Here is a 20869-nt window from a genome sequence, read left to right as displayed (position 1 = left end):
CAGCAGGCATGCTGACAATCAGAAATTAAATGAGCAAGTATGGAGGTGAGGGAGGGTAGAGGTGAACAGATTCATGAGATGCTACTTAGAGTAATTCACAGAATAGTCGTGTGGGTCCCAGCAAAGTAGAAGATGATGAAGAAGGGGAAGAGTGACACTGAGGAGAAGGAATTTGATGGAACCCGTGTTGAAATGCCCGATGCTGTATTGCTTCTTCTGTCTTCCGACAGAGCCTGGAGGATAATGGGTCAATTCCAGCACCCCACCCCACCCCCCACCCCCATCCCCACGAGCTTGGATGAGGCTGTACAGGGATTCAGAACTAGATGAGTTATGGGAGAGAAAAATCAAAGCTGTTCCCTCTCTCAGCTGGCCTGCCACTTAAAAGTTGTCAAGTATTTGTTGGCTAAAATAAACTACGTAAATTGAAGAGAAATGTTTCCTCCGGCTCTTACATCCAGAGCTTGGCTTACGAGACGACCTGTTCTCCTTGGCCCGCTGGGGCGCAGCCCACACCCTGGAGAGGGACTCCCTAACTGCCAGTCCAATGAAGGTGAAATGCGTATTTTGTGGAGAAGATTTCATTTCCCAAGAAGCCTAAATGTCTCCGCAAATAGCAATTCACGCCTGTTCTTAATCCCCAAACCATCGACAACTGCTATGAAGAGCTCCCTGAGTCCGCAGATAAAATCCCCCCTGTCCCATATTCTTTATGACACTCTCCAAAGGCAGCTTCTGAATAAAACAACAATAACCATCTCTGCCCTCTACCTCTCAATTTCTTTCTCGAGGGGCTTTTCCACTCCTGAGCACACAAAGGAGGTTTATAATGGGGCTCTATGGGGGTGGGTGAGATAAAGACACTTTAAAGGAGGAGAAAGGAAGTTTGTGCATTTCTCAATATGTTTGAGATAAAGAAAACACTGATGCTGAAATATGATATAGAAATCTTATACTTTCCAGAAAAGCAATTTTCTTTCTTCCCCCACCACGAAGTGTCTATTTTTTTAAAGTCCTACTTGGGGCAACCAAATGCAGTTTTAAAACCCATTTTCATGTTTTAAGATTCAGAAGGAAAAGGCTTAATAGCGGGCTATAAAAATCCCTTACTCTTTACCGTCTTATTTTTGCAGATTTGCTGAAAAGTACAGTAAACAGTCATCGCTCAACCTTCCCCATCAGTGCCCCTTGACCTTGGCCATTGATGAACAGCAAAATCCATTTGTGTGGGCTTCTGTTTCTCAAGAACCGGTTTTTTGTTTTGTTTTGTTGTTTTTTTTCCTGGCATTGTTGAGACACCTGCACTCTGACAATCTAGGCAGAATCTTTTAGCCAAACTGATTTGCTGATTGTACTCCAGAGGAAATTATCAAACACTTAATGGACAATTTTGAAAGAGTAATTTAGTGGAGGTAGAGACGATTCTGATGGTTTTCTGCTATTCTCTAATGCATATTCTGCAGAAGCAGTTGGCACCCAAAGCCCCTTTCCACCTCTATTCAAGTCTTGTCTGTGTTCCCACAGGACAAGCAAGTCAACCAGAATATACTCACAGGCTATGCGCACAGAGGCCTTTCTGCTCTTGGAGGTGCCTAGGTGGCTCCACGCCACACATTGGCACCAGTAGTCTTCTGGCCCGTGGAAGTCCTCCACCTGCTGCCTGGTGACGTTGATAAACACCTCCCGGACCTTCAAGCCTGGAGGGGAGACAGAGCAAATCCACTGAGGCTGCTATAGTTCTCAAACAGGAAGTGAAGGCTAGCCAAACCTTCTCTTGTTAATTAAACAATTCTGTTTTTAATCAAGGAGAGGTTTTAATTACTTTGACAATAATATATTACTGCTAATTAAATCCCAACAGCTGAGTAGGCTGGAAAGAACGAGTGTAAAATATCACCAATCAACCAATGTTGCTCCAATACACTATGATAGTGTCCTCAAGGCTTGGACTTAGTGCTTTTTAAAATTTTTTTTACTCTTCCTTGGTGCAAAAATCTACTATGAGAAAGATAGTACAAAATTAGTTGCTGGGCATGGGCATGACCAGGAAGTGGCGCAGTAGATAGAGCATCAGCCTGGGATGCTGAGGACCCAGGTTCAAAACCCCAAGGTCACCGGCTTGAGAGTGGGCTTACCAGCTTGAATGTGGGGACACTGACTTGAGCGTAGGATCACAGACATGACTCCATGATCACTGGCTTGAGCATAAAGGTTGCTGGCTTGAAGCCCAAGGTCACTGGCTTGAGCAAGGCGGTCATTGGCTTGGCAGAGCCCATTGGTCAAGGCACGTATGAGAAAGCAAGCAATGAACAACTAAGGTGCTACAACTAGGAGTTGATGGTTCTCATCTTTCGCTTCCTTCCTGTCTGTCTGTCCCTGTCTCTCTCTCTCTAACTCGCTAAATAAACAAACAAATAAATTAGTTATACCAACCCTAGTAACATAGTTCTAGGTGGTTCTTAATGTCCCTACCCCTGAGTATGACAGTGAGGAGAGGGTCACTGGCTTATAAGAAAAAGGGGACAGCAAACATGCACACGATGGGTCCAAGCAAGGGCCAGTAAATGCGAGGCAGACAGGTGGAGCTTTGCCTTTAAACCCCAAGCGGAAGACTCAGGAAAGTGTTTGAACAATGGTATGAGGATGTAAAAAAAAAAGGAGAAAGAGGCTTTTGTAGAAAAAGGGACTAAAGGTACATTTGTGAAATGAGATAAAATTAAGACCTTGACACTTTAATGTTGTTGTTACTCTTATTATTACATATACTTTCATTCTTCTTCTAATAGATAGAAAAGCTGCTTGGTGCTCTTACTGGGGAATGTAAGTTTCTTCCAAAGCTCTGACCTGGGACTATCAGCCTTTCTTTGTTTGGGAAGGACAGTCACCTTGCACAGGATGCCAAGGATGAAGCGGTACGCTCCGCACTGGCCCATTAGTTAAACCATCACAGGCAGGCAGCCGCCTTTGGTGCTCTCTGCACACAGCCAACATTTGCCGAGGCTGGGCGTTGTTCAGGAGGGTCCGCCAGGGAGCAAAACGGTGAAGCTCACTGGATTTCACCTGAGTGTCTAGCATCACGATAAGCCTTTAACCTACTCACTCGTCACATTTCCACAATGCACTAATGCAGTAGATGCTACTGTAGCCCTACTTTGAGGAGGAGAAAAATGTGACTTAGAGAGACAAAGTCATTATCTGTAAACAGAAGATGGGGGTTTGACCCTATATCTCCCCGATCTCAAAACCAATAGAATGTGCAAGTCTCTCTTAAAAATTCAACTCTGGTCCTGAATTTTAAGGCTTATACTTCTTTATGGAAATAAGACCAACATATGGAACATCTAAAGAATAGTTAGGTGCATAACTATGCTTTTTCCTTTAAGTTCCAAAGGAATTCAGGGAACAGAATCATCAGCATAAACTAAATGAGCCAGGGACTCCTGGTGGAGGAGGTGGGCCGGGATTATCCCCCGGGTGGTGATAGGGCTTGAAGAACAGGAACGGAGGTGTGTCGCATTAGTCAGGCTTGGGAAACAGTCCCTTCCACCCAGTCCGCGATGTGTTGTTTACAGTGTGTGATGGGAGATAGCCGTATGGTCACATAAATTGCCACGTACAATTTGAGTTACACTTTGTAAATTCGTAAGAGGTATAACAGATAGAAAGTCACCTTGACGACAGTGGGTAGTTCACATTTCTGTTTGTGCTAAGTGCACAAACACCCCTTCTTCCCTGTGAGAGAGGAGGAGTCCTGATCGCTTCTCAGACATCCAATAGGAAAAGAAGCCTTTGAGATGTTTTTATTGTTGTTGCTGCTTCTTCTCCCTCGCCCCTCCCCCCATTTGCACTTAAAAGGCATGAGTGGGAGGACAAGGACAAGAAGAAGGCGAAGCTGTCAGATGAAGAGAAAGGGAGAATAACACAGAAAGAGAGACTAAAGTAGGATTTTTTAAAAAATGGTTCATCAGGAGAGATAGCAAACTAGAGTGCAGCACTCACATTGAGGACCGGAAAGTAAGGCCGAATTAACAAAAAAAAACAAGAAATGAGGCTTAGAGAAGCCAGCTTGTGTTATATTTTTTTCTTTTTGATTTGAGGCAAATGGTGGAGTATATCTACTTTGAATAGTGCAAGGGACGGGAGAACACCACATCAGTGCATCTAGGTGAGAGGCAGAGTAACTTTAATATGATAGAGTTCCCTTGTCACAGGCCATAGAGACATTAAGACAGACTACACCACCATTTGGGAATCAGGACTCTCAGTGAAGAAGCATTCGATAAGCTAGAAAGACCAGAAATGCCTTCAAGCTAATGGGGAACACGTCTATATTTTTACTTTCTCCATCTTACAAGACTACCTAAGCTATCAGCTTCCTCTTGGTTGGAAATGAAGACAAACAGCATCACAGGATGGTTCAGCATTGTCATGTTTACACAGCAGGAGGTTTCCCCATCCAAAGCTCAAAACTTCCTAGGATTTAATCAAGACACTGTGTTTTAAGGATACCTGGCATCCGTCTTAATGAGGTCTGATAAGACACAGTAACAGATATGAGTGTCATAAAGAAAAAAGTTCACACTCACAAATCCCTAGAAATGGGCACGGCACACCACGCAGGGACACACGGGAAGGCTCCAGGGTCAGTCAGGAGGCTGAAGGCCAGGGGAAAACGTGGGCTAGAGCCTTTCGGTGATTTCCATGGGGAGGAATTGAAGAGGCAGGTTAAACAGATTTAGAATGGGCTAGTTTGAATAACTGTGGTGGGCTCTGGGACATAATGGCTGTCCCTAGTTGTCTGGTACCTAGTGCTGGGCTTAGGGTAGGGAAATAACATCGGTCCAGCTGGTGCGATCAGTAAAAGAAGCGGTTGGGGGTAACAGGCTCTGCATTGGTTGGTGTGCGTACAAAAGGCCTGCTCACAGGCAAACTCTTTAGAGTCCCGCCGGAGTCCGCTGTAACCCCTAGTTCCGACTAACGCAGATGAGAAGAGAATGTGGAAGTTGCAATTTCAACATTAGAATGGCTCAGTCATAGGTCCTTCACTGCGGTTCCCCATGAGACTGGAAAAACAAAGCCAATGTGAAGTAACTACTTCCAAGCACAGTGTATTTTTCCGCAGGTTGCAGCCAGGAGATAGGCTTCTTTAAAAGGCACCGAGTGACATCACCTCCCACAAAGAGAATGCATTATCTATCAGGACTACGCTTCTTCTTCCAAAATCAATCTTGTCAAATCATCCCCTGCAGGAGAACCCTTGGAAAATCATGAATACTTTTTTTCTACTGTAACAAGGAATAACTGCATTGAAAAAGATGTAAAGTTTAAAACTAGTCTATTTTCACTCAAATCTTCATTATAGTTCAGTCTATAATATGTGTGTGTGTGTGTATACATGTATGCTACATGTAAATGTTACACACACTCGAGAAGCCATCCATGGGAAACATTCAGGGAAAACAGCTGTGTTTAAGAAACCCTCCAGCCTTGACTGGATAGCTCGGTTGGTTAGAGCATCGTCCCAAAGCACAGAGGTGGCCGCTTCGATCCCCAGTCAGGCACATACAGGAACAGATTGGTGTTTCTCTCTCTCTCTCTCTCTCTCTCTCTCTCACTATAATCAATAAATAAACATTTAAAAAATAAAATAAAATAAAATAAAATAAAATAAAAAAAAGGAACCCTCCACCCACCTGCCGGTACTGAAGTTCATCCAGTAGTTTTGCAGAGAGAGCCAGCTACTTGTACGTTTCAAGACCTGGCAGCTAACTTGTTCACAGGGAATGCTACAGGGGAGCAAAAATTCCAGGCCAACAGAAGACGGCATCCCATAAATAAGAGTAGCATTCTACCTGATAAGCTGTGTAACTCTAATAAGCATGGAAGCCCCTTTAAATTACTGTGCAAATTATAACCATCGGCCTTTGTTATGGAGTAGAGCCTTACAGAACATACAAATATATGACTGTGGGACTGATATGCTAATCAGCTCTCTACGCTGTTGGATGGTTTAGTTGTAGATAGACTAATGTTGGCAGCAGCTGAATAATTGCTCTCCGTGTACTAAACATAACAGAGAGGCACAGAGCTTCATCATTTGTCAGCTTTATTTGTTTAAATGAGAAAAACGCTGACAGCAGTTATTGCTGTAATCCCCTTACTTATCAGATAGAAAACACTAGTTACTCTTAGCAGGTCTAATCCTGCTGGGAGACTAAAAGTTAGTGAATTTTCAAACTAATTGAAGGTATATGTTTCATTGTTCAAAGGAGAGAAATACAGAAGACAGGAGGAAAGAAACAGAAAGAGAATGAAAATCATTTATTTCCGGTCAATTTTTAATCCAAAGGGCTCTAGCCTTCCCACCAACTTCTTCTGTAGAAAAAGCAAGATTTCTGGAATAGTATTTAACATTCAGCACCATGCCAATTGCAGCCCAGTGCCTACTAACAGCTGTCCCCACGCCCTTTATCTACTGCTCATTATCACACTTGCGCAAAGCCTTGCAGCAGCCTTCTGCCGTGGCTGTAGTTGCCAACCGTTTCTCAGCCACACCTGGTGATGGGCACTTGGGGAGGAATTTAACCCAGTTCTGCGACGCTTACCGTTCCTCACAGCTTTATGTTCTTCCACTGTGTGGAAGTTCTCTGTAGTAGGATGCATGGCGCAAAACCGAGTAAGTAAAATCAAGAAGCGAAGTGAGAATTCCTCTTCCTCCTCGAAGGTGCTTGTCATTTCTTCAACAACACAGATGTAGTAAGAGACCAGCAAACCAGGTTTACAATGAATTGTTTTCTCATCTGAGTCTCTGTTCCTGCTTCGCTGGGCTGCTGTAGCCCAGTGCTTGACCTACTCTGTGCCTGGTTTTCCGTACTGTCCTGTTTTGTGATTGAGGAGTAAGCAAGGGAATGGTTACATAGCTCTTCAAACACAGAGCTCTGAAAAACTTCTCTGAAGCAACTTCATGAGTAGTATAGGGCCTTGCTCAATTCTCTGAGAAAGAAAGCAAAGCAAACTCTGCCTCAGAATGAAGAGCTTCTCTACTGGACCACTCTCCCTCTCGGTAGCTCAGAGCCTCTGGTGCTTGGCTTCGGCTCCTGGCTGGGCCCTCCACGTGCCACTGCCTCCTGAGAAGGCGGACACCACCCATTCAGCAGCGAGAAGTGAGTTTACCACTTCTGTATTATATATTAAAAAGTGCTTCATTTGCCTCTTTCAAGTCTAGGTTAAAGCCTAGAAAATATGCTTGAACAATGAGAAGCTTCCTCATATTTTGAATAATATACTACCCTCATTGTTGATTATTATACTTTTGTATAATAGTTACTTGACTTCCTTTAATACATCACATGCATTACCTTATCCATCTTAACACCACTCTATTCTTACTTCCACTTCTATTATTATTTTGGCACAGATCCCATACCAGAGGAAATGGTTCAAAGATGTCAAACAATTTATGACATTATTGAAAAAAAAAAACTTATGTGCCTGCCACTGTGCCAGGGACTGAGGATAGTATGACAAGGTAGGTGATCAAGATCTCCACCCTTGAGAAGACTACAGGCTGGAGGGGAAAATATTTCAATTTGTGGGGGGACTGCTTTGAGAAGAGCAGTGTAGACACAAGAGGGGCTTCTAACCTTTCCACACCATCAGCAGAATCTCCTGAGAAAGGTTACCAGTCTATCCAGAAATAGAAACTCTTTTCTCACCCAAAATTTAGCTTGGTGTCAAGGGCAAGGCTCTGGTAAACAAACATGATTCTGACACATATTTGAAGTTTCAAAATTCTGAGATATAGGAGAATACTTTCAGGAGACTGTAACTATTTTTTAGGGCAGGGGGCTTATATGTCTTCAGGCCAACATGTTACTGAAATAGTAAATTAAATGTAGATAATTAAAAGGTAGAACCATATTTCATTTTACCAGCAGATGCTTAATTAGGGCTAAATGTCTTTTGCCACTTCATCCTAGCAACAAGATTAAAATGCATTTTGATTAAAAAAAATAGTCATCTTTTGCATTTGCACTATGCCTAATGAATACTCTTTAGTTTCCCCTGGATAATAAGCACTCCATGTATTCCTCAGAAGCACCACAAGTTCAGTCTTAAGTACAGAAACTAAGAATACACCCAAGCTCTCCAGTTTCTTCCACACTAGAGATTAGAATTAATCAGCACCAAGATGTCTGGCAGAGGAAAGCAAATTAACTTGATAGTGTTGCCTGATATCAGAGACAAGGGAAACATAAGAGGCAGAAGCGGACATGGTGGGGTTATGTAGAGGACAGCGTCCTGTGAATGACTCACTCAGACACCATACTCCCAACCCGGTGAGGAACACAAGCACGATTCCAACCCTGCTACCCCCAAATCAATGACCTTCCATTCCTGAAGTCACTAAAATCATCTCCTATTAGGAGATCATGTCCTGAGGTCAGGACACTTATCTTTCAACTCCTATCTTCCACATTGCTACCATTGGCTCTGAGAAGAAAGACTAAATGTAAAAGGAATGAGGAAAGAACAGGCAAGGAAAACGTTAGGCCAGAACAGACAATTATTTAGCTGTTAACAATATTAGATCTTTTATTTTTCTGGAATTGTAAAAGTTCATAATTTCCTATTTTCTTTTTTGAAGCATAATCACCAACCTCTTGTCCCTTTAAAAAAAACAAACAAACAAACAGCAATTTTATAGTAATCATTTTGAGGGCTACCCTTGATTGAGTACTTGTTATAGGCCAGGTCCTGAAACAAGCATGTCGTGTACATTAGGTTCCGTAACCCTCAGAACTGTTCTGTGATAGATATGATTATTATTGCTACTGTGCTCATGGGGAAAGTAAGGTGAAAGGAAATTAAGTACCGTGTATCTCCATGTATCATATAAGACACACCCTATTTCAAAAAATTTGGGTTCAAAAAACTGGGTGAGTCTTATACAGTGGTTGTATATTTTTTTTAATTGCATTTCCTGCTTTTTTGCGCTTGTTTTTGTGCTCATTGTTGAAGACAGTGATTCATTATCACACACAGATGAGGATGGGAGTTTTGACAGTGATGAGCAGTTGTATGAATTTTATTATTTATTTATTTAACTTACTTACTTACTTACTTATTTACAGAGACAGAGAGAGAGTCAGAAAGAAGGATAGACAGGGACAGACAGTCAGGAACGGAGAGAGATGAGAAGCATCAATCATCAGGGGGTTTTTTTTGTTTTTTTTTTTGTTGTTTTTTTTGTGTTTGTGTGTGTGTGTGTATTTTTCTGAAGCTGGAAACAGGGAGAGACAGTCGCTCTGCCGCGACCAGAGCCACTCTAGCGCCTGGGGCAGAGGCCAAGGAGCCATCCCCAGCTCCCGGGCCATCTTTGCTCCAATGGAGCCTTGGCTGCGGGAGGGGAAGAGAGAGACAGAGAGGAAGGGGGGGTGGAGAAGCAAATGGGCGCTTCTCCTATATGCCCTGGCCGGGAATCGAACCCGGGTCCCCCGCACGCCAGGCCGATGCTCAACCGCTGAGCCAACCGGCCAGGGCCAATCATCAGTTTGTTGTTGCGACACCTTAGTTGTTCATTGATTGCTTTCTCATATGTGCCTTGACCATGGGCCTTCAGCAGACCGAGTAACCCCTTGCTCGAGCCAGCAACCTTGGGTCCAAGCTGGTGAGCCTTGCTCAAACCAGATGAGCCTGCACTCAAGCTGGCACCTTGGGGTCTCGAACCTGGGTCTTCCCCATCCTAGTCTGACGCTCTATTCACTGCGCCACCACCTGGTCAGGCTATATGAATTTTATGATGAATAAAACTTGAGTTCAATAACTTTATGTAATACTTTTTTTTCAAATATTGGACCCCAAAATTAAGGTGCATCTTATACATGGGAGCACCTTATACATGGGGAAATACAGTAACATATCTACCCAGAATAGTTTGTAGACAAAGAGCCAGATTTTAAACTTGGTATCACCTCTGTTCTTAACCACTAGACTAGCTTCAGTGTTTTTTATTTTTTTAAGATCCTCATCATTCCCACTTCAAATAAAAAAAAAACCCACTTCTGAATGCTGCATGAACAGAAGAAGCTAAAAATTTCCAAAGACACTGGCCAAGAATTCAGGGTTTAGAACAAAGCTCTGCTTCATTATCAGAAATTGTCATTAAATTACATAAAACGGTTGGCTGCTTTCTAGCTCTGCTAAGGACGGGCTAAGAGTAAATGATCTCTGGATATCTTAAGAAAAGGTTAAATTAGACACAAGGGAAAAATCCCTCATACTCTGTCACAGGTTTTAGGAAGAAATTCATAATGTTTTCCTGAAAACCTTTTAAGATTCTGTCAGTCTTCTCCAAGAAGCAGTGACGAGAGAGATGCGCTCTGGCTGGCGTGGGAGAACATTTTTATAGAAGTGAGTTTCAAACCCGCCAACTGTCAATGCAACAACTGAGAAATTGATTATTTCTGTGTTATGTGGCCTAAAATATATTTCTCCCAAATGTACCTTGGTGATTTGTGGATCATCGAAGGCAATGTCAAATTAATGGTTTCTTGGAAAATACTACGTATATTCAAATCCCCATCACCAGCATAGCAAAGTTCTTAGATATGAACTTTGAAGATTTAATACATTTTTATTTCTATTCTTCTCCCTTTTCTCAACACAATCCATTAACCTTTCATCCCAGAGAGCGACTCCAGTTGTTTAAAAAGGAAATCACGCACAATGAAATCCCTAAAACAGTATTCTTTGGGAAGACAAATATTAGTTTATGGGAGTTGAGACTATTCACGTAACGCATTGGAACACGCATGATTTCACTCATTAGAGTTCAGTATCTCCAAGGTAGAATAAGATAAGAGCCATGGTGTGCCATTAGGGGAACTCCTGTTTTTATGGAGCAATAAAGAAGTGGTTTAGCTTATTGATAACTCCAGCTTCCCACAGGCTACACTATCTTGATTGCCAACCATGGGTTTTGCTGGTGGTGGTGGTTCTTTCTGTGTGTCTGTGTGTGTCTGCCTACTTGTTAGATCAAAGCTCTTCACTTTTGCGATACTGATCACACCACCCTTTTCTCGGGGGCATAATTCCTGGGTTGGGAATACCTCTGGATTCCAGATGTTAACAGAGGGAAAACCCAAGGGAGAAGAGTTGCCATATTTCCAGATGAAATGAGGCAGAACAAATGAAAGGATCCTCTGGTTTGTGCAGAGAACTGAAAGTGTACATTACTAAGAGGTATGGCCAGGGCTGTGCAAACACACTCACTCATGTCAAATAAATTGTACTTTTTTTGCAGGAAAGAACTCTACCTCTAGGTTTTTCAAGCTAAATTGCATGAAAACACACAATCCTTTTTCTTCTCTTTTGAACTGTTAGATGACGGCTCAAATTACCACAAAGACCAAAGGCAGTTTGCAGCCTTTAACAACTGAAAGGACTTATTGCTTCCAATTTGGAAATACAAAAGATCCTATGTCTGCTCCAAACACTTCCAGGTCCTATGCATTTCCCATTAGCTCTGCATAGAAAGAACCACGTAAGGAAAAACAATATCAAAATTCTCTGGGATTTTAGAAACCATGTATGTATTGGCCAAAGACATAGAAACACTTCTGCCTTAAAAGAATGCAGATGTTTCTCTACCTCTAGTCAAATGGGGTCTCCCTGTCCTTGGGTGCTCAGTGTCAGTCACTGCTGCGGGACTGGCAGAAATTATTTTACAGACCCAATCAAAAGTCATTAAACCTGTAAAGGTAGAGAAGCCCTGAGCTCCAGTTCTGCACTGAAGAACCCAAGGGAAGTAAGGCATCTATTTTTCAATACCTGAGGCCATTTTGTTTCCAACTTTAATTGCACTTACGTATTAGTTTTGGGTGTAATATCTCCACTCATCTTGCTCCACTTTCCACGATTCCACTATTAATACAGAGCTTAGGAAACATAATTGCAGTGTGTGGCAGACAGCAGTTTTCATTAACTGCACAGATGAAAACTGTTTAGGGAGAGACATTTCTTTCCTATTGATTCAATCAAAATGACTTGGAAGAAAAGGTTGTGCTTATTAAATTCTTTTCAAAAATGTGGCTGTTAAAATTTAAATTCTTTCTCAACAGAATTAAAAAAAAAGAATGGTATATAATCTCTTCAGATTTTGTCATTTATTAAGTTTTGTTCTTTCCAGTTCCTTTGAAATTTGTGACTTTTTATAAGTCTTTTTTTTAAGATATATATATATATATATATATATATATATATATATATGGCAGAGAGGGAAGGTTTTTACATGGAGACAGAGAACATAATCAACGTTGCTATCTGCAAACCATGGAGTTGCCTAGCAATGCTAGGAGAATTAAAAGGGGGAAACAGTAACCAAACAGAATGTTGTGAAATTACAGAGGGTACAGTGTCAAGCTGGCTCACAATACTTATCAAGAGGACTTTGAATGAGAATGGATATAGGATTTAAGCAGCGGTATTAAAAAATAGCTGATCATTTTTCAATGTTCTTCCTATCTTTCATTTGGAACAGGTTACCCAATGGGACTATGCTATTTTGAGTTTATTACTGGGCAAAATCTAGGACAGACACATCTGGGGATAAAACAGACAGCCCCACAGAGGCACTGCAGTTCCCGCTAATGGAGTACACAATACTTCCATATGCTGCCATTGTTTTATAGGCTTTTGCTCATATAGTAAATGCTGTTCCCTTTGTTGCACTCTCTCTCAAATTTTAGGGTCTTTCTTTGAAATTTTCATGCTCAGGTAGGTGAGACTGCTGTTGTTTGTGACTCAGTCTCTTCCACCAACAGATCGGTTATAATCCCAACCTTGGGAGCACAAACGCAGAAACTTTCCTGACTCCAAGGTGCAATGAACCATCTTCTTTTGTCGTGATTACGACAAATGCTTCTTTGAAAAAAAAAATTTATACCTGGAATACTGGAAATGTCTCCATATCTTTGGTGTAATAAACTTTTGTCTATCAGTGCCAGAAATACGATACAGAATAAGTGACTGGCCCTTACAGAGGTGGCAGAAACAGCCAGGATTAAATAAATTCCAAGGGAATAACTACAGGCTTATATACTCAGGAAACTGAAACCCTAAATAGATCATGGTGGAAAATGATAAGCCAAGTGCTGAAACCCACCCTTTTGTCAGTAAGAGAATCTGACAATATTTTGATTGAGGAGAACATAGGAATCTGGATGTGAAGGTGGCTTGTAGTGTCAGGAAACTCTATCTGAAGTGGATGGAGATCAGGAGACACGGTTCCTAGAAATAGCTATGCCATAAACTAGCTGTAATCTCCTGGCACTGTATACTTTCAATCTATAAAATGGGGCCATTAGGTTATCATTAAGATCCCTTCCAGTTCTCACATTTAGATTCCAGAATTCTAACTGTGCTTTTTGGTCAGCAGAACAGCGTCTCTAAAACAGGCGCTTCCCCTCCCCCCCTCCTCATACTAGTTCCACAATGGAATGAGCAAGGGAATTGTGATAAGGTTTTAGGTGTTTCTCTGCCTTCTAAAGGTATGTATGTATTAATACTGCAATCCCAAATTGGTTCAGAGCTGTATAATATTGTATTTAACACTCTGTGTGTGTGTGTAGGTTTTTTGCCTCCTTTACTAATTCCTAGGCAGAGACAGAGTAGCATGTGAAGATATTATTGAAATAATTTTCTCCTTTTGCTATGGAACACAGCACACATCCTGTTCAATTCTTTGTTGTGGCTGATAATACCCTCCCTGGCGCTTAAGGAGGTATGTCCCCAGTTCCATTTCCTTTTCATATTACCTGTTCTCTGTGAGCTGCCCCATCTCCACGGTGTCATTCTTTATCGATGGTCACCAAATCTACTTTTCTATTCCTGAATTCTACCAAGTTCCAGATCCGCATCTCTTCATTATATCCCATAAGTATTTCATATTCATCTTGTCCAAACAATGATCTCATACTTTTCTCCTTGCTGATGTAAGTAATTTTATTAATTATATTACCCTTCTGCTTCTTTAAGAGATTAATTTTTATTCTTCCATCTTCCTCATGCATTCAATCAGCTATTAAGTCTGATTTGTTAAAGTGCTTCTCACATCAGGCACCTAGTCCTTATTTCTGTGGTCAACGCTGAAGAAACAAACCCAACTTTCTCTCAATTAAATTATCCAAGTCTCTTAATTTTCCTGTGGGTTTTTTTGTTTGTTTGTTTGTTTTTTTCTCTCTGTACCACTCTCAACACTTGTGCCAGGTTAATCCTTTGAAGCAGAGCTCTGGTCATTGTCGATGTAATCAATCCCCCTCATCAGTAAAATATTTATAAAGACTAAGTAAAGAACTCCTGCCTTTGGTATTAGAGACCTTTTGTGCCATTAGCTGAACAAACTTTTCCAGCTATCAGCTGCGATTCTCTAAAATCAATGTTATATTTTAACCAAACCAAACTTCTTTGTGAACATATATCAAGCTTTCTTTTGTTTGCTGATGTTGAAACCGAGACCCCTGAGACTCCTCTTTCTTCACTTAGTATAGTATACTAATTATACCTATTTGAATTTCATATTCATCAATGTCCCTTTCAAATGCTATTGCTTCCTCACTTTCCTGATAGTCCTAGTTAGATGTGATTTCTTTTCCTCAATAGCACCATCCGTCTCTTTTTGACATTTAACCTGTACTGCACTTATGGGTATATTGATCTTACACTTATCAGTAGGCGTAAAGCTGTAAAGATCAGTGTTTACATCTTACCCTTCTTTGACTGAAAGGCCTAGCCTAGTGTATTGAATAGCATTGGTAGATAGTTAATAAATTAAACTGAATTAACACTTTCTAATTGCACTCCAGTTTTTGGACTAATTTAAAAATCTAATATCTATTGAGTGAATTGAGACTAATAAAATCAATAATCTAAGGTGAGACCAGATTTGATTCAGAATGAAACTACATTTTCAGGTAGTCTTAGGAGCTAAAGTTCAAAAGCATATAATGTTTCTCCTATACACTAAAATATAGAAAACGTTATAATTTTTTAAAGTTTTGAGTCAAATGATCTTGCTCTGAATTCCAGCAGAAGTCCATAGTTTACTTCATCTCTTTGAGCCTCGGTTTTCTTATCTATAAGAGGCCAATGATAGCATTATTTATTTTTGACAGAGAGAGAGAGAGAGAGAGAGTCAGAGAAAGGGACAGATAGGGACAGACAGACAATTCTTTGTTACGGCAGCTTAGTTTCTCATTGATTGCTTTCTCATATGCGCCTTGACTGAAGGGCTAGAGCAGACCAAGTGACCCCTTGCTTGAGCCAGCAACCTTGGGCTCAAGCTCGTGAATCCTGCTCAAACCAGATGGGCCCATGCTCAAGCTGGCGACCTCGAGGTTTCAAACCTGGGTACTCTGCATCCCAGTCTGACTCTATCCACTGCACCACCGCCCAGTTGCCACTGTCCGGTCCAGACTATAGCATTAATTAACCCAGATGACTACTGCAAAGACAGTAAGATAATGACTGTCAAGTGGTTAGATATATCCTGGTATATAGTAAGTGCTCAATTAACATTAGATAGTACGATCACAATCACTATTCTCATCATCGTCACTCATCAGCCAAAATAGCAAAACTAATAAAGAAATAATGATCCTAAAATTCTTTCATACTGAAGACCCGATTCAAATTTGGTAATCTAATTTGGGCTTTGTCATTACATGGTAATCAAAAGAATTCAAGAAGACTCAGAAACTACAGACTGGGGAATGAAGTACTATACAAGAGTGATATCTTGGGGGAAAGATGAAAGAAACTGAAGTTATGCTGCTTTTGAAAAGGCATTTGTTTGATGGAAGATTAATCTTTAAAAATATTTAGAATAGGCCCTGGCCGGTTGGCTCAGCGGTAGAGCGTCAGCCTGGCGTGCGGGGGACCCGGGTTCGATTCCCGGCCAGGGCACATAGGAGAAGTGCCCATTTGCTTCTCCATCCCCCCCCCTCCTTCCTCTCTGTCTCTCTCTTCCCCTCCTGCAGCCAAGGCTCCACTGGAGCCAAGATGGCCCGGGCACTAGGGATGGCTCCTTGACCTCTGCCCCAGGCGCTAGAGTGGCTCTGGTCGCGGCGAGCAACGCCCCGGAGGGGCAGAGCATCACCCCCTGGTGGGCGTGCTGGGTGGATCCCGGTCGGGTGCATGTGGGAGTCTGTCTGACTGTCTCTCCCCGTTTCCAGCTTCAGAAATATATATATAAAAAAAAGTTTAGAATACATAAATAAAAACTGGGACTGCCTGACTTTATTTCCAGTGAGAATACTGACTTCCATGCAAGATTAGATGCTTAAGTTACAGAGAGCAGGAAAAACCAATGACCCTGTACCATCCTAGAGTTAAGTCATTTAAAGATACAAACACGTCTTGTTTTCCTGTGACGATGTTAATATGACCATAGTCCAATAAGGCACTGAATGGTGGGCAGTTTACACAATTTTTCCAGTCATATAACAGTGAGCATCTGAATTCTTCTGACTGCTTCACATTCTTACCCGAACTCTCGTCCAGAGTCTCCTCAGAGACATGCTCATTTTGATGCACCCACTCGCCATTGCATTTGAAGAATATCTGCATGGCTGGCCTTGCTTTACACCTCAGTGCAATGGGGTTGCTCTTGATGATATATGCATCGTCAGGCTCCTCTACGAAATGAGGCAGTGTCCCAGGAGCTGATGGGATGGATTCAGGGAGGGCTTCGCCACTGTCAGTTCCTGCGAAATTGAAGAGGACATTAGAACACAGCCTACATTGGCGGCACATGCATCAGAAGAAAGCACAAGCCACACCAGCTCTAAGAATCTTTGCTGAAAAACTTTGCATTGTGTTAATACAGCATGCTTATAAGGCCTGTGTATATAAATTATGTTCCAGAGGCTAGACTACCATAATGCATTAACTTTAGCTAAACACACTGTCAGTGTTGCTGGACAAATAAAAATAATAAAGAGGAGTCTCCCTCCTACTACAGTTTTCAATCTGCATGTTTTTGCTGAAAGAACTGAGATAAACATCAGTGAGGTGAGGGGCTGACTCGTAAGATTTAGCTTGGTGAGTGGTTAGCTCAAGGTTTCAATAAAATAATGGTGGGAATAGATTGTGCTCTCCCAGAAGTATGAATAAGGTTCTGTTGATGGAGGATGCTCGCTAATAAGACATGTCCAAAAGATTCCAAGTTGTCCACGTTCTTTACCTGTGAGACTTTGGAGGTTGCCTGCACTTCTACCTTGGATAGGGCTTCTTGCAAAAACTCACTAACTTAACTTTCTAAAAGGAACGCACGCTGTCCTGCCTCCCACTGGCCACCGTTCTCTACCCCCAGCACTCCCTCCCATATTCATTGACTCTCACTCTCAAGGCAAAGACCTAAAACAGGTCACTGAGAGAGCTATGCACTTTTAGTTCATGACTAATAATTACATTTGTTCAAAAGGGAGAAACAGATACAATTTTCCCCTAATCTGAGGGAACTGATGAGTGCAGAAAAGCAATATGAAAAGGAAAGAGCAGGAGTCCCCACTTTGTTTCATTGCATATTCATTACATTTAGCAAGGACTTAAATCCAAAAAAATTACCCAAAGTCAAGGAAGAAAGATGTGACTGCTGAGCAATGTGGAGGCGACCAAGAGGAATGTATCTTTTTTAAAATTTATTTTAATTAATTAATTTATTTAGAAAATTAAATTTAAAAGGGTGACATTTATCAGTAAGAGTACACAGGTTTCAGGAAAACATCTCTATAGCATTTGAACTGTTGATTGTGTTGTGAACCCACCACCCAAAGTCAAATCACTTTCCATCACCTCATACTTGCCCCTCTTTACTCTCCTCCCTCCCTCTCCCCCACAGCTCCCTCTCCTTGGTAACTACTTCACTTTTATCTGTGTCCGTGAGTCTCAGTTTTATACCCCACCTATGTGTGAAATCATATAGTTCTTAGCTTTTTCTGATTTACTCATTTCACTCAGTATAAAGTTCTCAAGGCCTATCCATGTTGTCATTAATGGCAATATGTCATCATTTCTTATGGCTGAGTGGTATGTATCTTGTGCATTCCAATGGCCATTCCAGAGTAAGAACAAAGACTGCAAGGATTTCGGTACCAACATCCAATAGGCCCTGGAAAGGGTCTTTCCCACTCAAAGCAAGCCAGTCTTAGGATTAAGCTGGGGAAAATTACCTAGTCAAACCAGCGAGAGGACACTCCAGTTTATCAGAAGACAATCTACAAGACGGGAGACACCCTGTGCCCTAACCTGATTTTCTTGTATGCTATCAGTGTAATTCTGAACAAACAGAACCTCTTACTCACACTCAAGTCAACAATATACATTAGTAAGCATTGTCAAAGATAAACAATATTCAATATTAGTAGTATTGTCTTGTTTTTAGAACTTTTTAAAGGGGCACTCTCAGGTGTAAAAAGGATGGGGGCTAAGACACAAGAGATATGACCACCTATAATTATATTTTTGTGTAAGAAAGACTACTTGCCAATGAGAACACATAAGCACTATTTGTGCCATTCCAATGAATTAAACATAAAAATAATATGATTCTTGAAACTATTTTTTCCATGAAATATATCCACTTGAGACAATAATAGACAATTTAAGGTGCTATAAGCTTTAAAACACATTTTTAACAGAAAAGTTAACTCATATGTAAGTAATTGAAAGTACCAAAAAAATCATCATAAAGCAAATACCATAAATAGTAAGATAACAAATAGTTTGTCGTAAAAGTACAATAAAGTCACTCAGAAAATAAAAATAAACTATGTATATACCACACGGAACAAGATGGGTTTCAGGATAGAATCTGAGAGGGTTTTTTAAAAAATACTTCAAATTATATTTACAACAGACTTCATAAAACATATCATCTATTAATTCATTTTGTTGCTGACTGTTCAGGCCACTTTCCATCTTCAATAAATGCCAAGTCCCCTCAGGCTTTTGTAAATCCTTGCATTAGAGGAAATGACAAAAGTATTAAGAGATTTTGTACGGGCATCAAACAGCTTAAACTCATCAGGGACTTGAGTTCTTCCAGAGTAATTCATTGACACAGAAAAGGGTCACCTGGTAAAGAATATACACCCAATCCTACGGTGGCCTAAGTGGACAGCCACAGGCACACATTTTGAATGATGCATTTTTGCTTAACTAATAACAATGTATAGATGTCTGATGTAACTTCTGAAATGAGGGGTGAAGATCATATAAAACAATTTCTAAGCAAAGAGTGAGACCACATCTATCTGGCATAAATAAAATGACATATAAAGACACCAAATCGTTAAATAAATCAAGTTTTAACCATCCAATTCACAAAAACACAGAGTGATCTGAAAGCAATTAGGTTCTACTCCTGCTATTTTAATAAATGCCCTTTAGATAAAGTAATAAGTCAGCCTTCATCTGAAACACAGAGGGGGAGGGTGGAATGGCAAAGTCTGCAAGCTAGGCTCAAGGCCTTCCATTAAGAATCACTCAATCTTAATATTCAAAGGAGAAACAATTTAAAAGGCAGAATGCAACATTATATCTTTATTATTGAATCCTCGTCAAAATCATGTATGAATAGGAAAAGGGCCAGGATCCCTGTAAACAAGAAACAAAGATAAAAATCAATTTACCAGGGTGGCAGAGTGAAAGTGAGAGAGCACGTACACAGTGTGCATGTATTACCATTTATTTGCATCCTTCTGACACAGAAATAAGTGAAAATAGAAGTCTGACATATTTTCCTTTTCCTTCCTTCCTTCCTTCCTTCCTTCCTTCCTTCCTTCCTTCCTTCCTTCCTTCCTTCCTTCCTTCCTCCCTCCCTCCCTCACTTCCTCCCTTCCTCCCTTCCTTTCTTCCTTCCTTCCTTCCTTCCTCCCTCCCTCCCTCCCTCCCTCCCTCTATCCCTCACTTCCTCCCTTCCTCCCTTCCTTTCTTCCTTCCTTCCTTCCTCCCTCCCTCCCTCCCTTCCTTCATTTTTGTTTGTATAGTGATGTTTTGAGAGTCCTGTCTACCTGACACTGTTCCCTATCCTCCTTTCTCTCCCCCAAATTTCTTACGGGGCTCAGGCTCCAATCCTTGGGCAGCAATGCCCTGCCCTTCACAAGGCTTCTTTGCAGTAAGAAGGCGGGATTCTCCTCTGCCCTCCCCCACACCATCGCAGTCTCTTTTTCCTTACTCCAGACACTGAGTCACCTTCCTCCCTCTGGCCTCAAGGCTGCCTGTCATGCTCAGCCCCCACTTAGAACTGAACTATTAGGGCAATTTCCAGGATTCATCAAGCAAAAGGGAAAGGAAGTAAGGAACTGAACTGAGAACTTTGAAGGGGCTTGGTTGTTGACAGGTCCTATCCCTTACAGGAGGTGTGAGGAGGTGACACTTTAATTAATGGTGTTATAGAAGGCTGCATAAATATTTTTTGGCTTTTGGGTCAATTTATTTGTAATCTCAATAGAGTTGCCACTGCTTTATAATTGAGAGAAAAATTTTACAACTGGTATGAAAAATGCTAGCGACTGGCTGGTTTGGTCTTCATTTATACCACTTGGACGGCAGAACGTGAAAAAGTCCTGGATTTGGTCTCCTTTCCTGCGGGTAGGATGGTCATGTAGCAGCGATCTAGCAGATGAGTCATAAACAGAAGTTTCTGAGAAAGCTTTATATTTTCCTGACCCTTCTCTTTTGTTCCTGCCCTTCACTGAGGAAGGCTGTGAGGACCACCGAAGTCCCAGTTCCGACAGCCGAGAGGATGGCCTAACATCAGGAGGCATCCACCTCTAGAAATTTACAACTTAAAAAAAGAAAAAACAAT

The 20869-nt window shown here is 41.3% G+C and overlaps 1 protein-coding gene across 6 annotated transcripts in view; it reads right to left on the bottom strand.

Moving 5' to 3' along the window:
• Window positions 1-20869, bottom strand: part of UNC5D (unc-5 netrin receptor D) — a 524296-nt gene that overhangs the window by 209624 nt on the left and 293803 nt on the right. For all 6 annotated transcript variants that reach the window (XM_066380315.1, XM_066380316.1, XM_066380317.1 and 3 more), the window contains exons 2-3: window positions 16545-16763; window positions 1554-1697 (exon numbers count right to left, since the gene is read on the bottom strand). In XM_066380315.1, the coding sequence (XP_066236412.1) occupies window positions 1554-1697; window positions 16545-16763 (363 nt within the window). The remainder of the gene's footprint in view (window positions 1-1553; window positions 1698-16544; window positions 16764-20869) is intronic.

Source organism: Saccopteryx leptura, chromosome 4, assembly GCF_036850995.1.
Source record: "Saccopteryx leptura isolate mSacLep1 chromosome 4, mSacLep1_pri_phased_curated, whole genome shotgun sequence".
Taxonomy (NCBI): Eukaryota; Metazoa; Chordata; class Mammalia; order Chiroptera; family Emballonuridae; genus Saccopteryx; species Saccopteryx leptura.
This window is presented reverse-complemented; position numbering and strand designations above follow the sequence as displayed.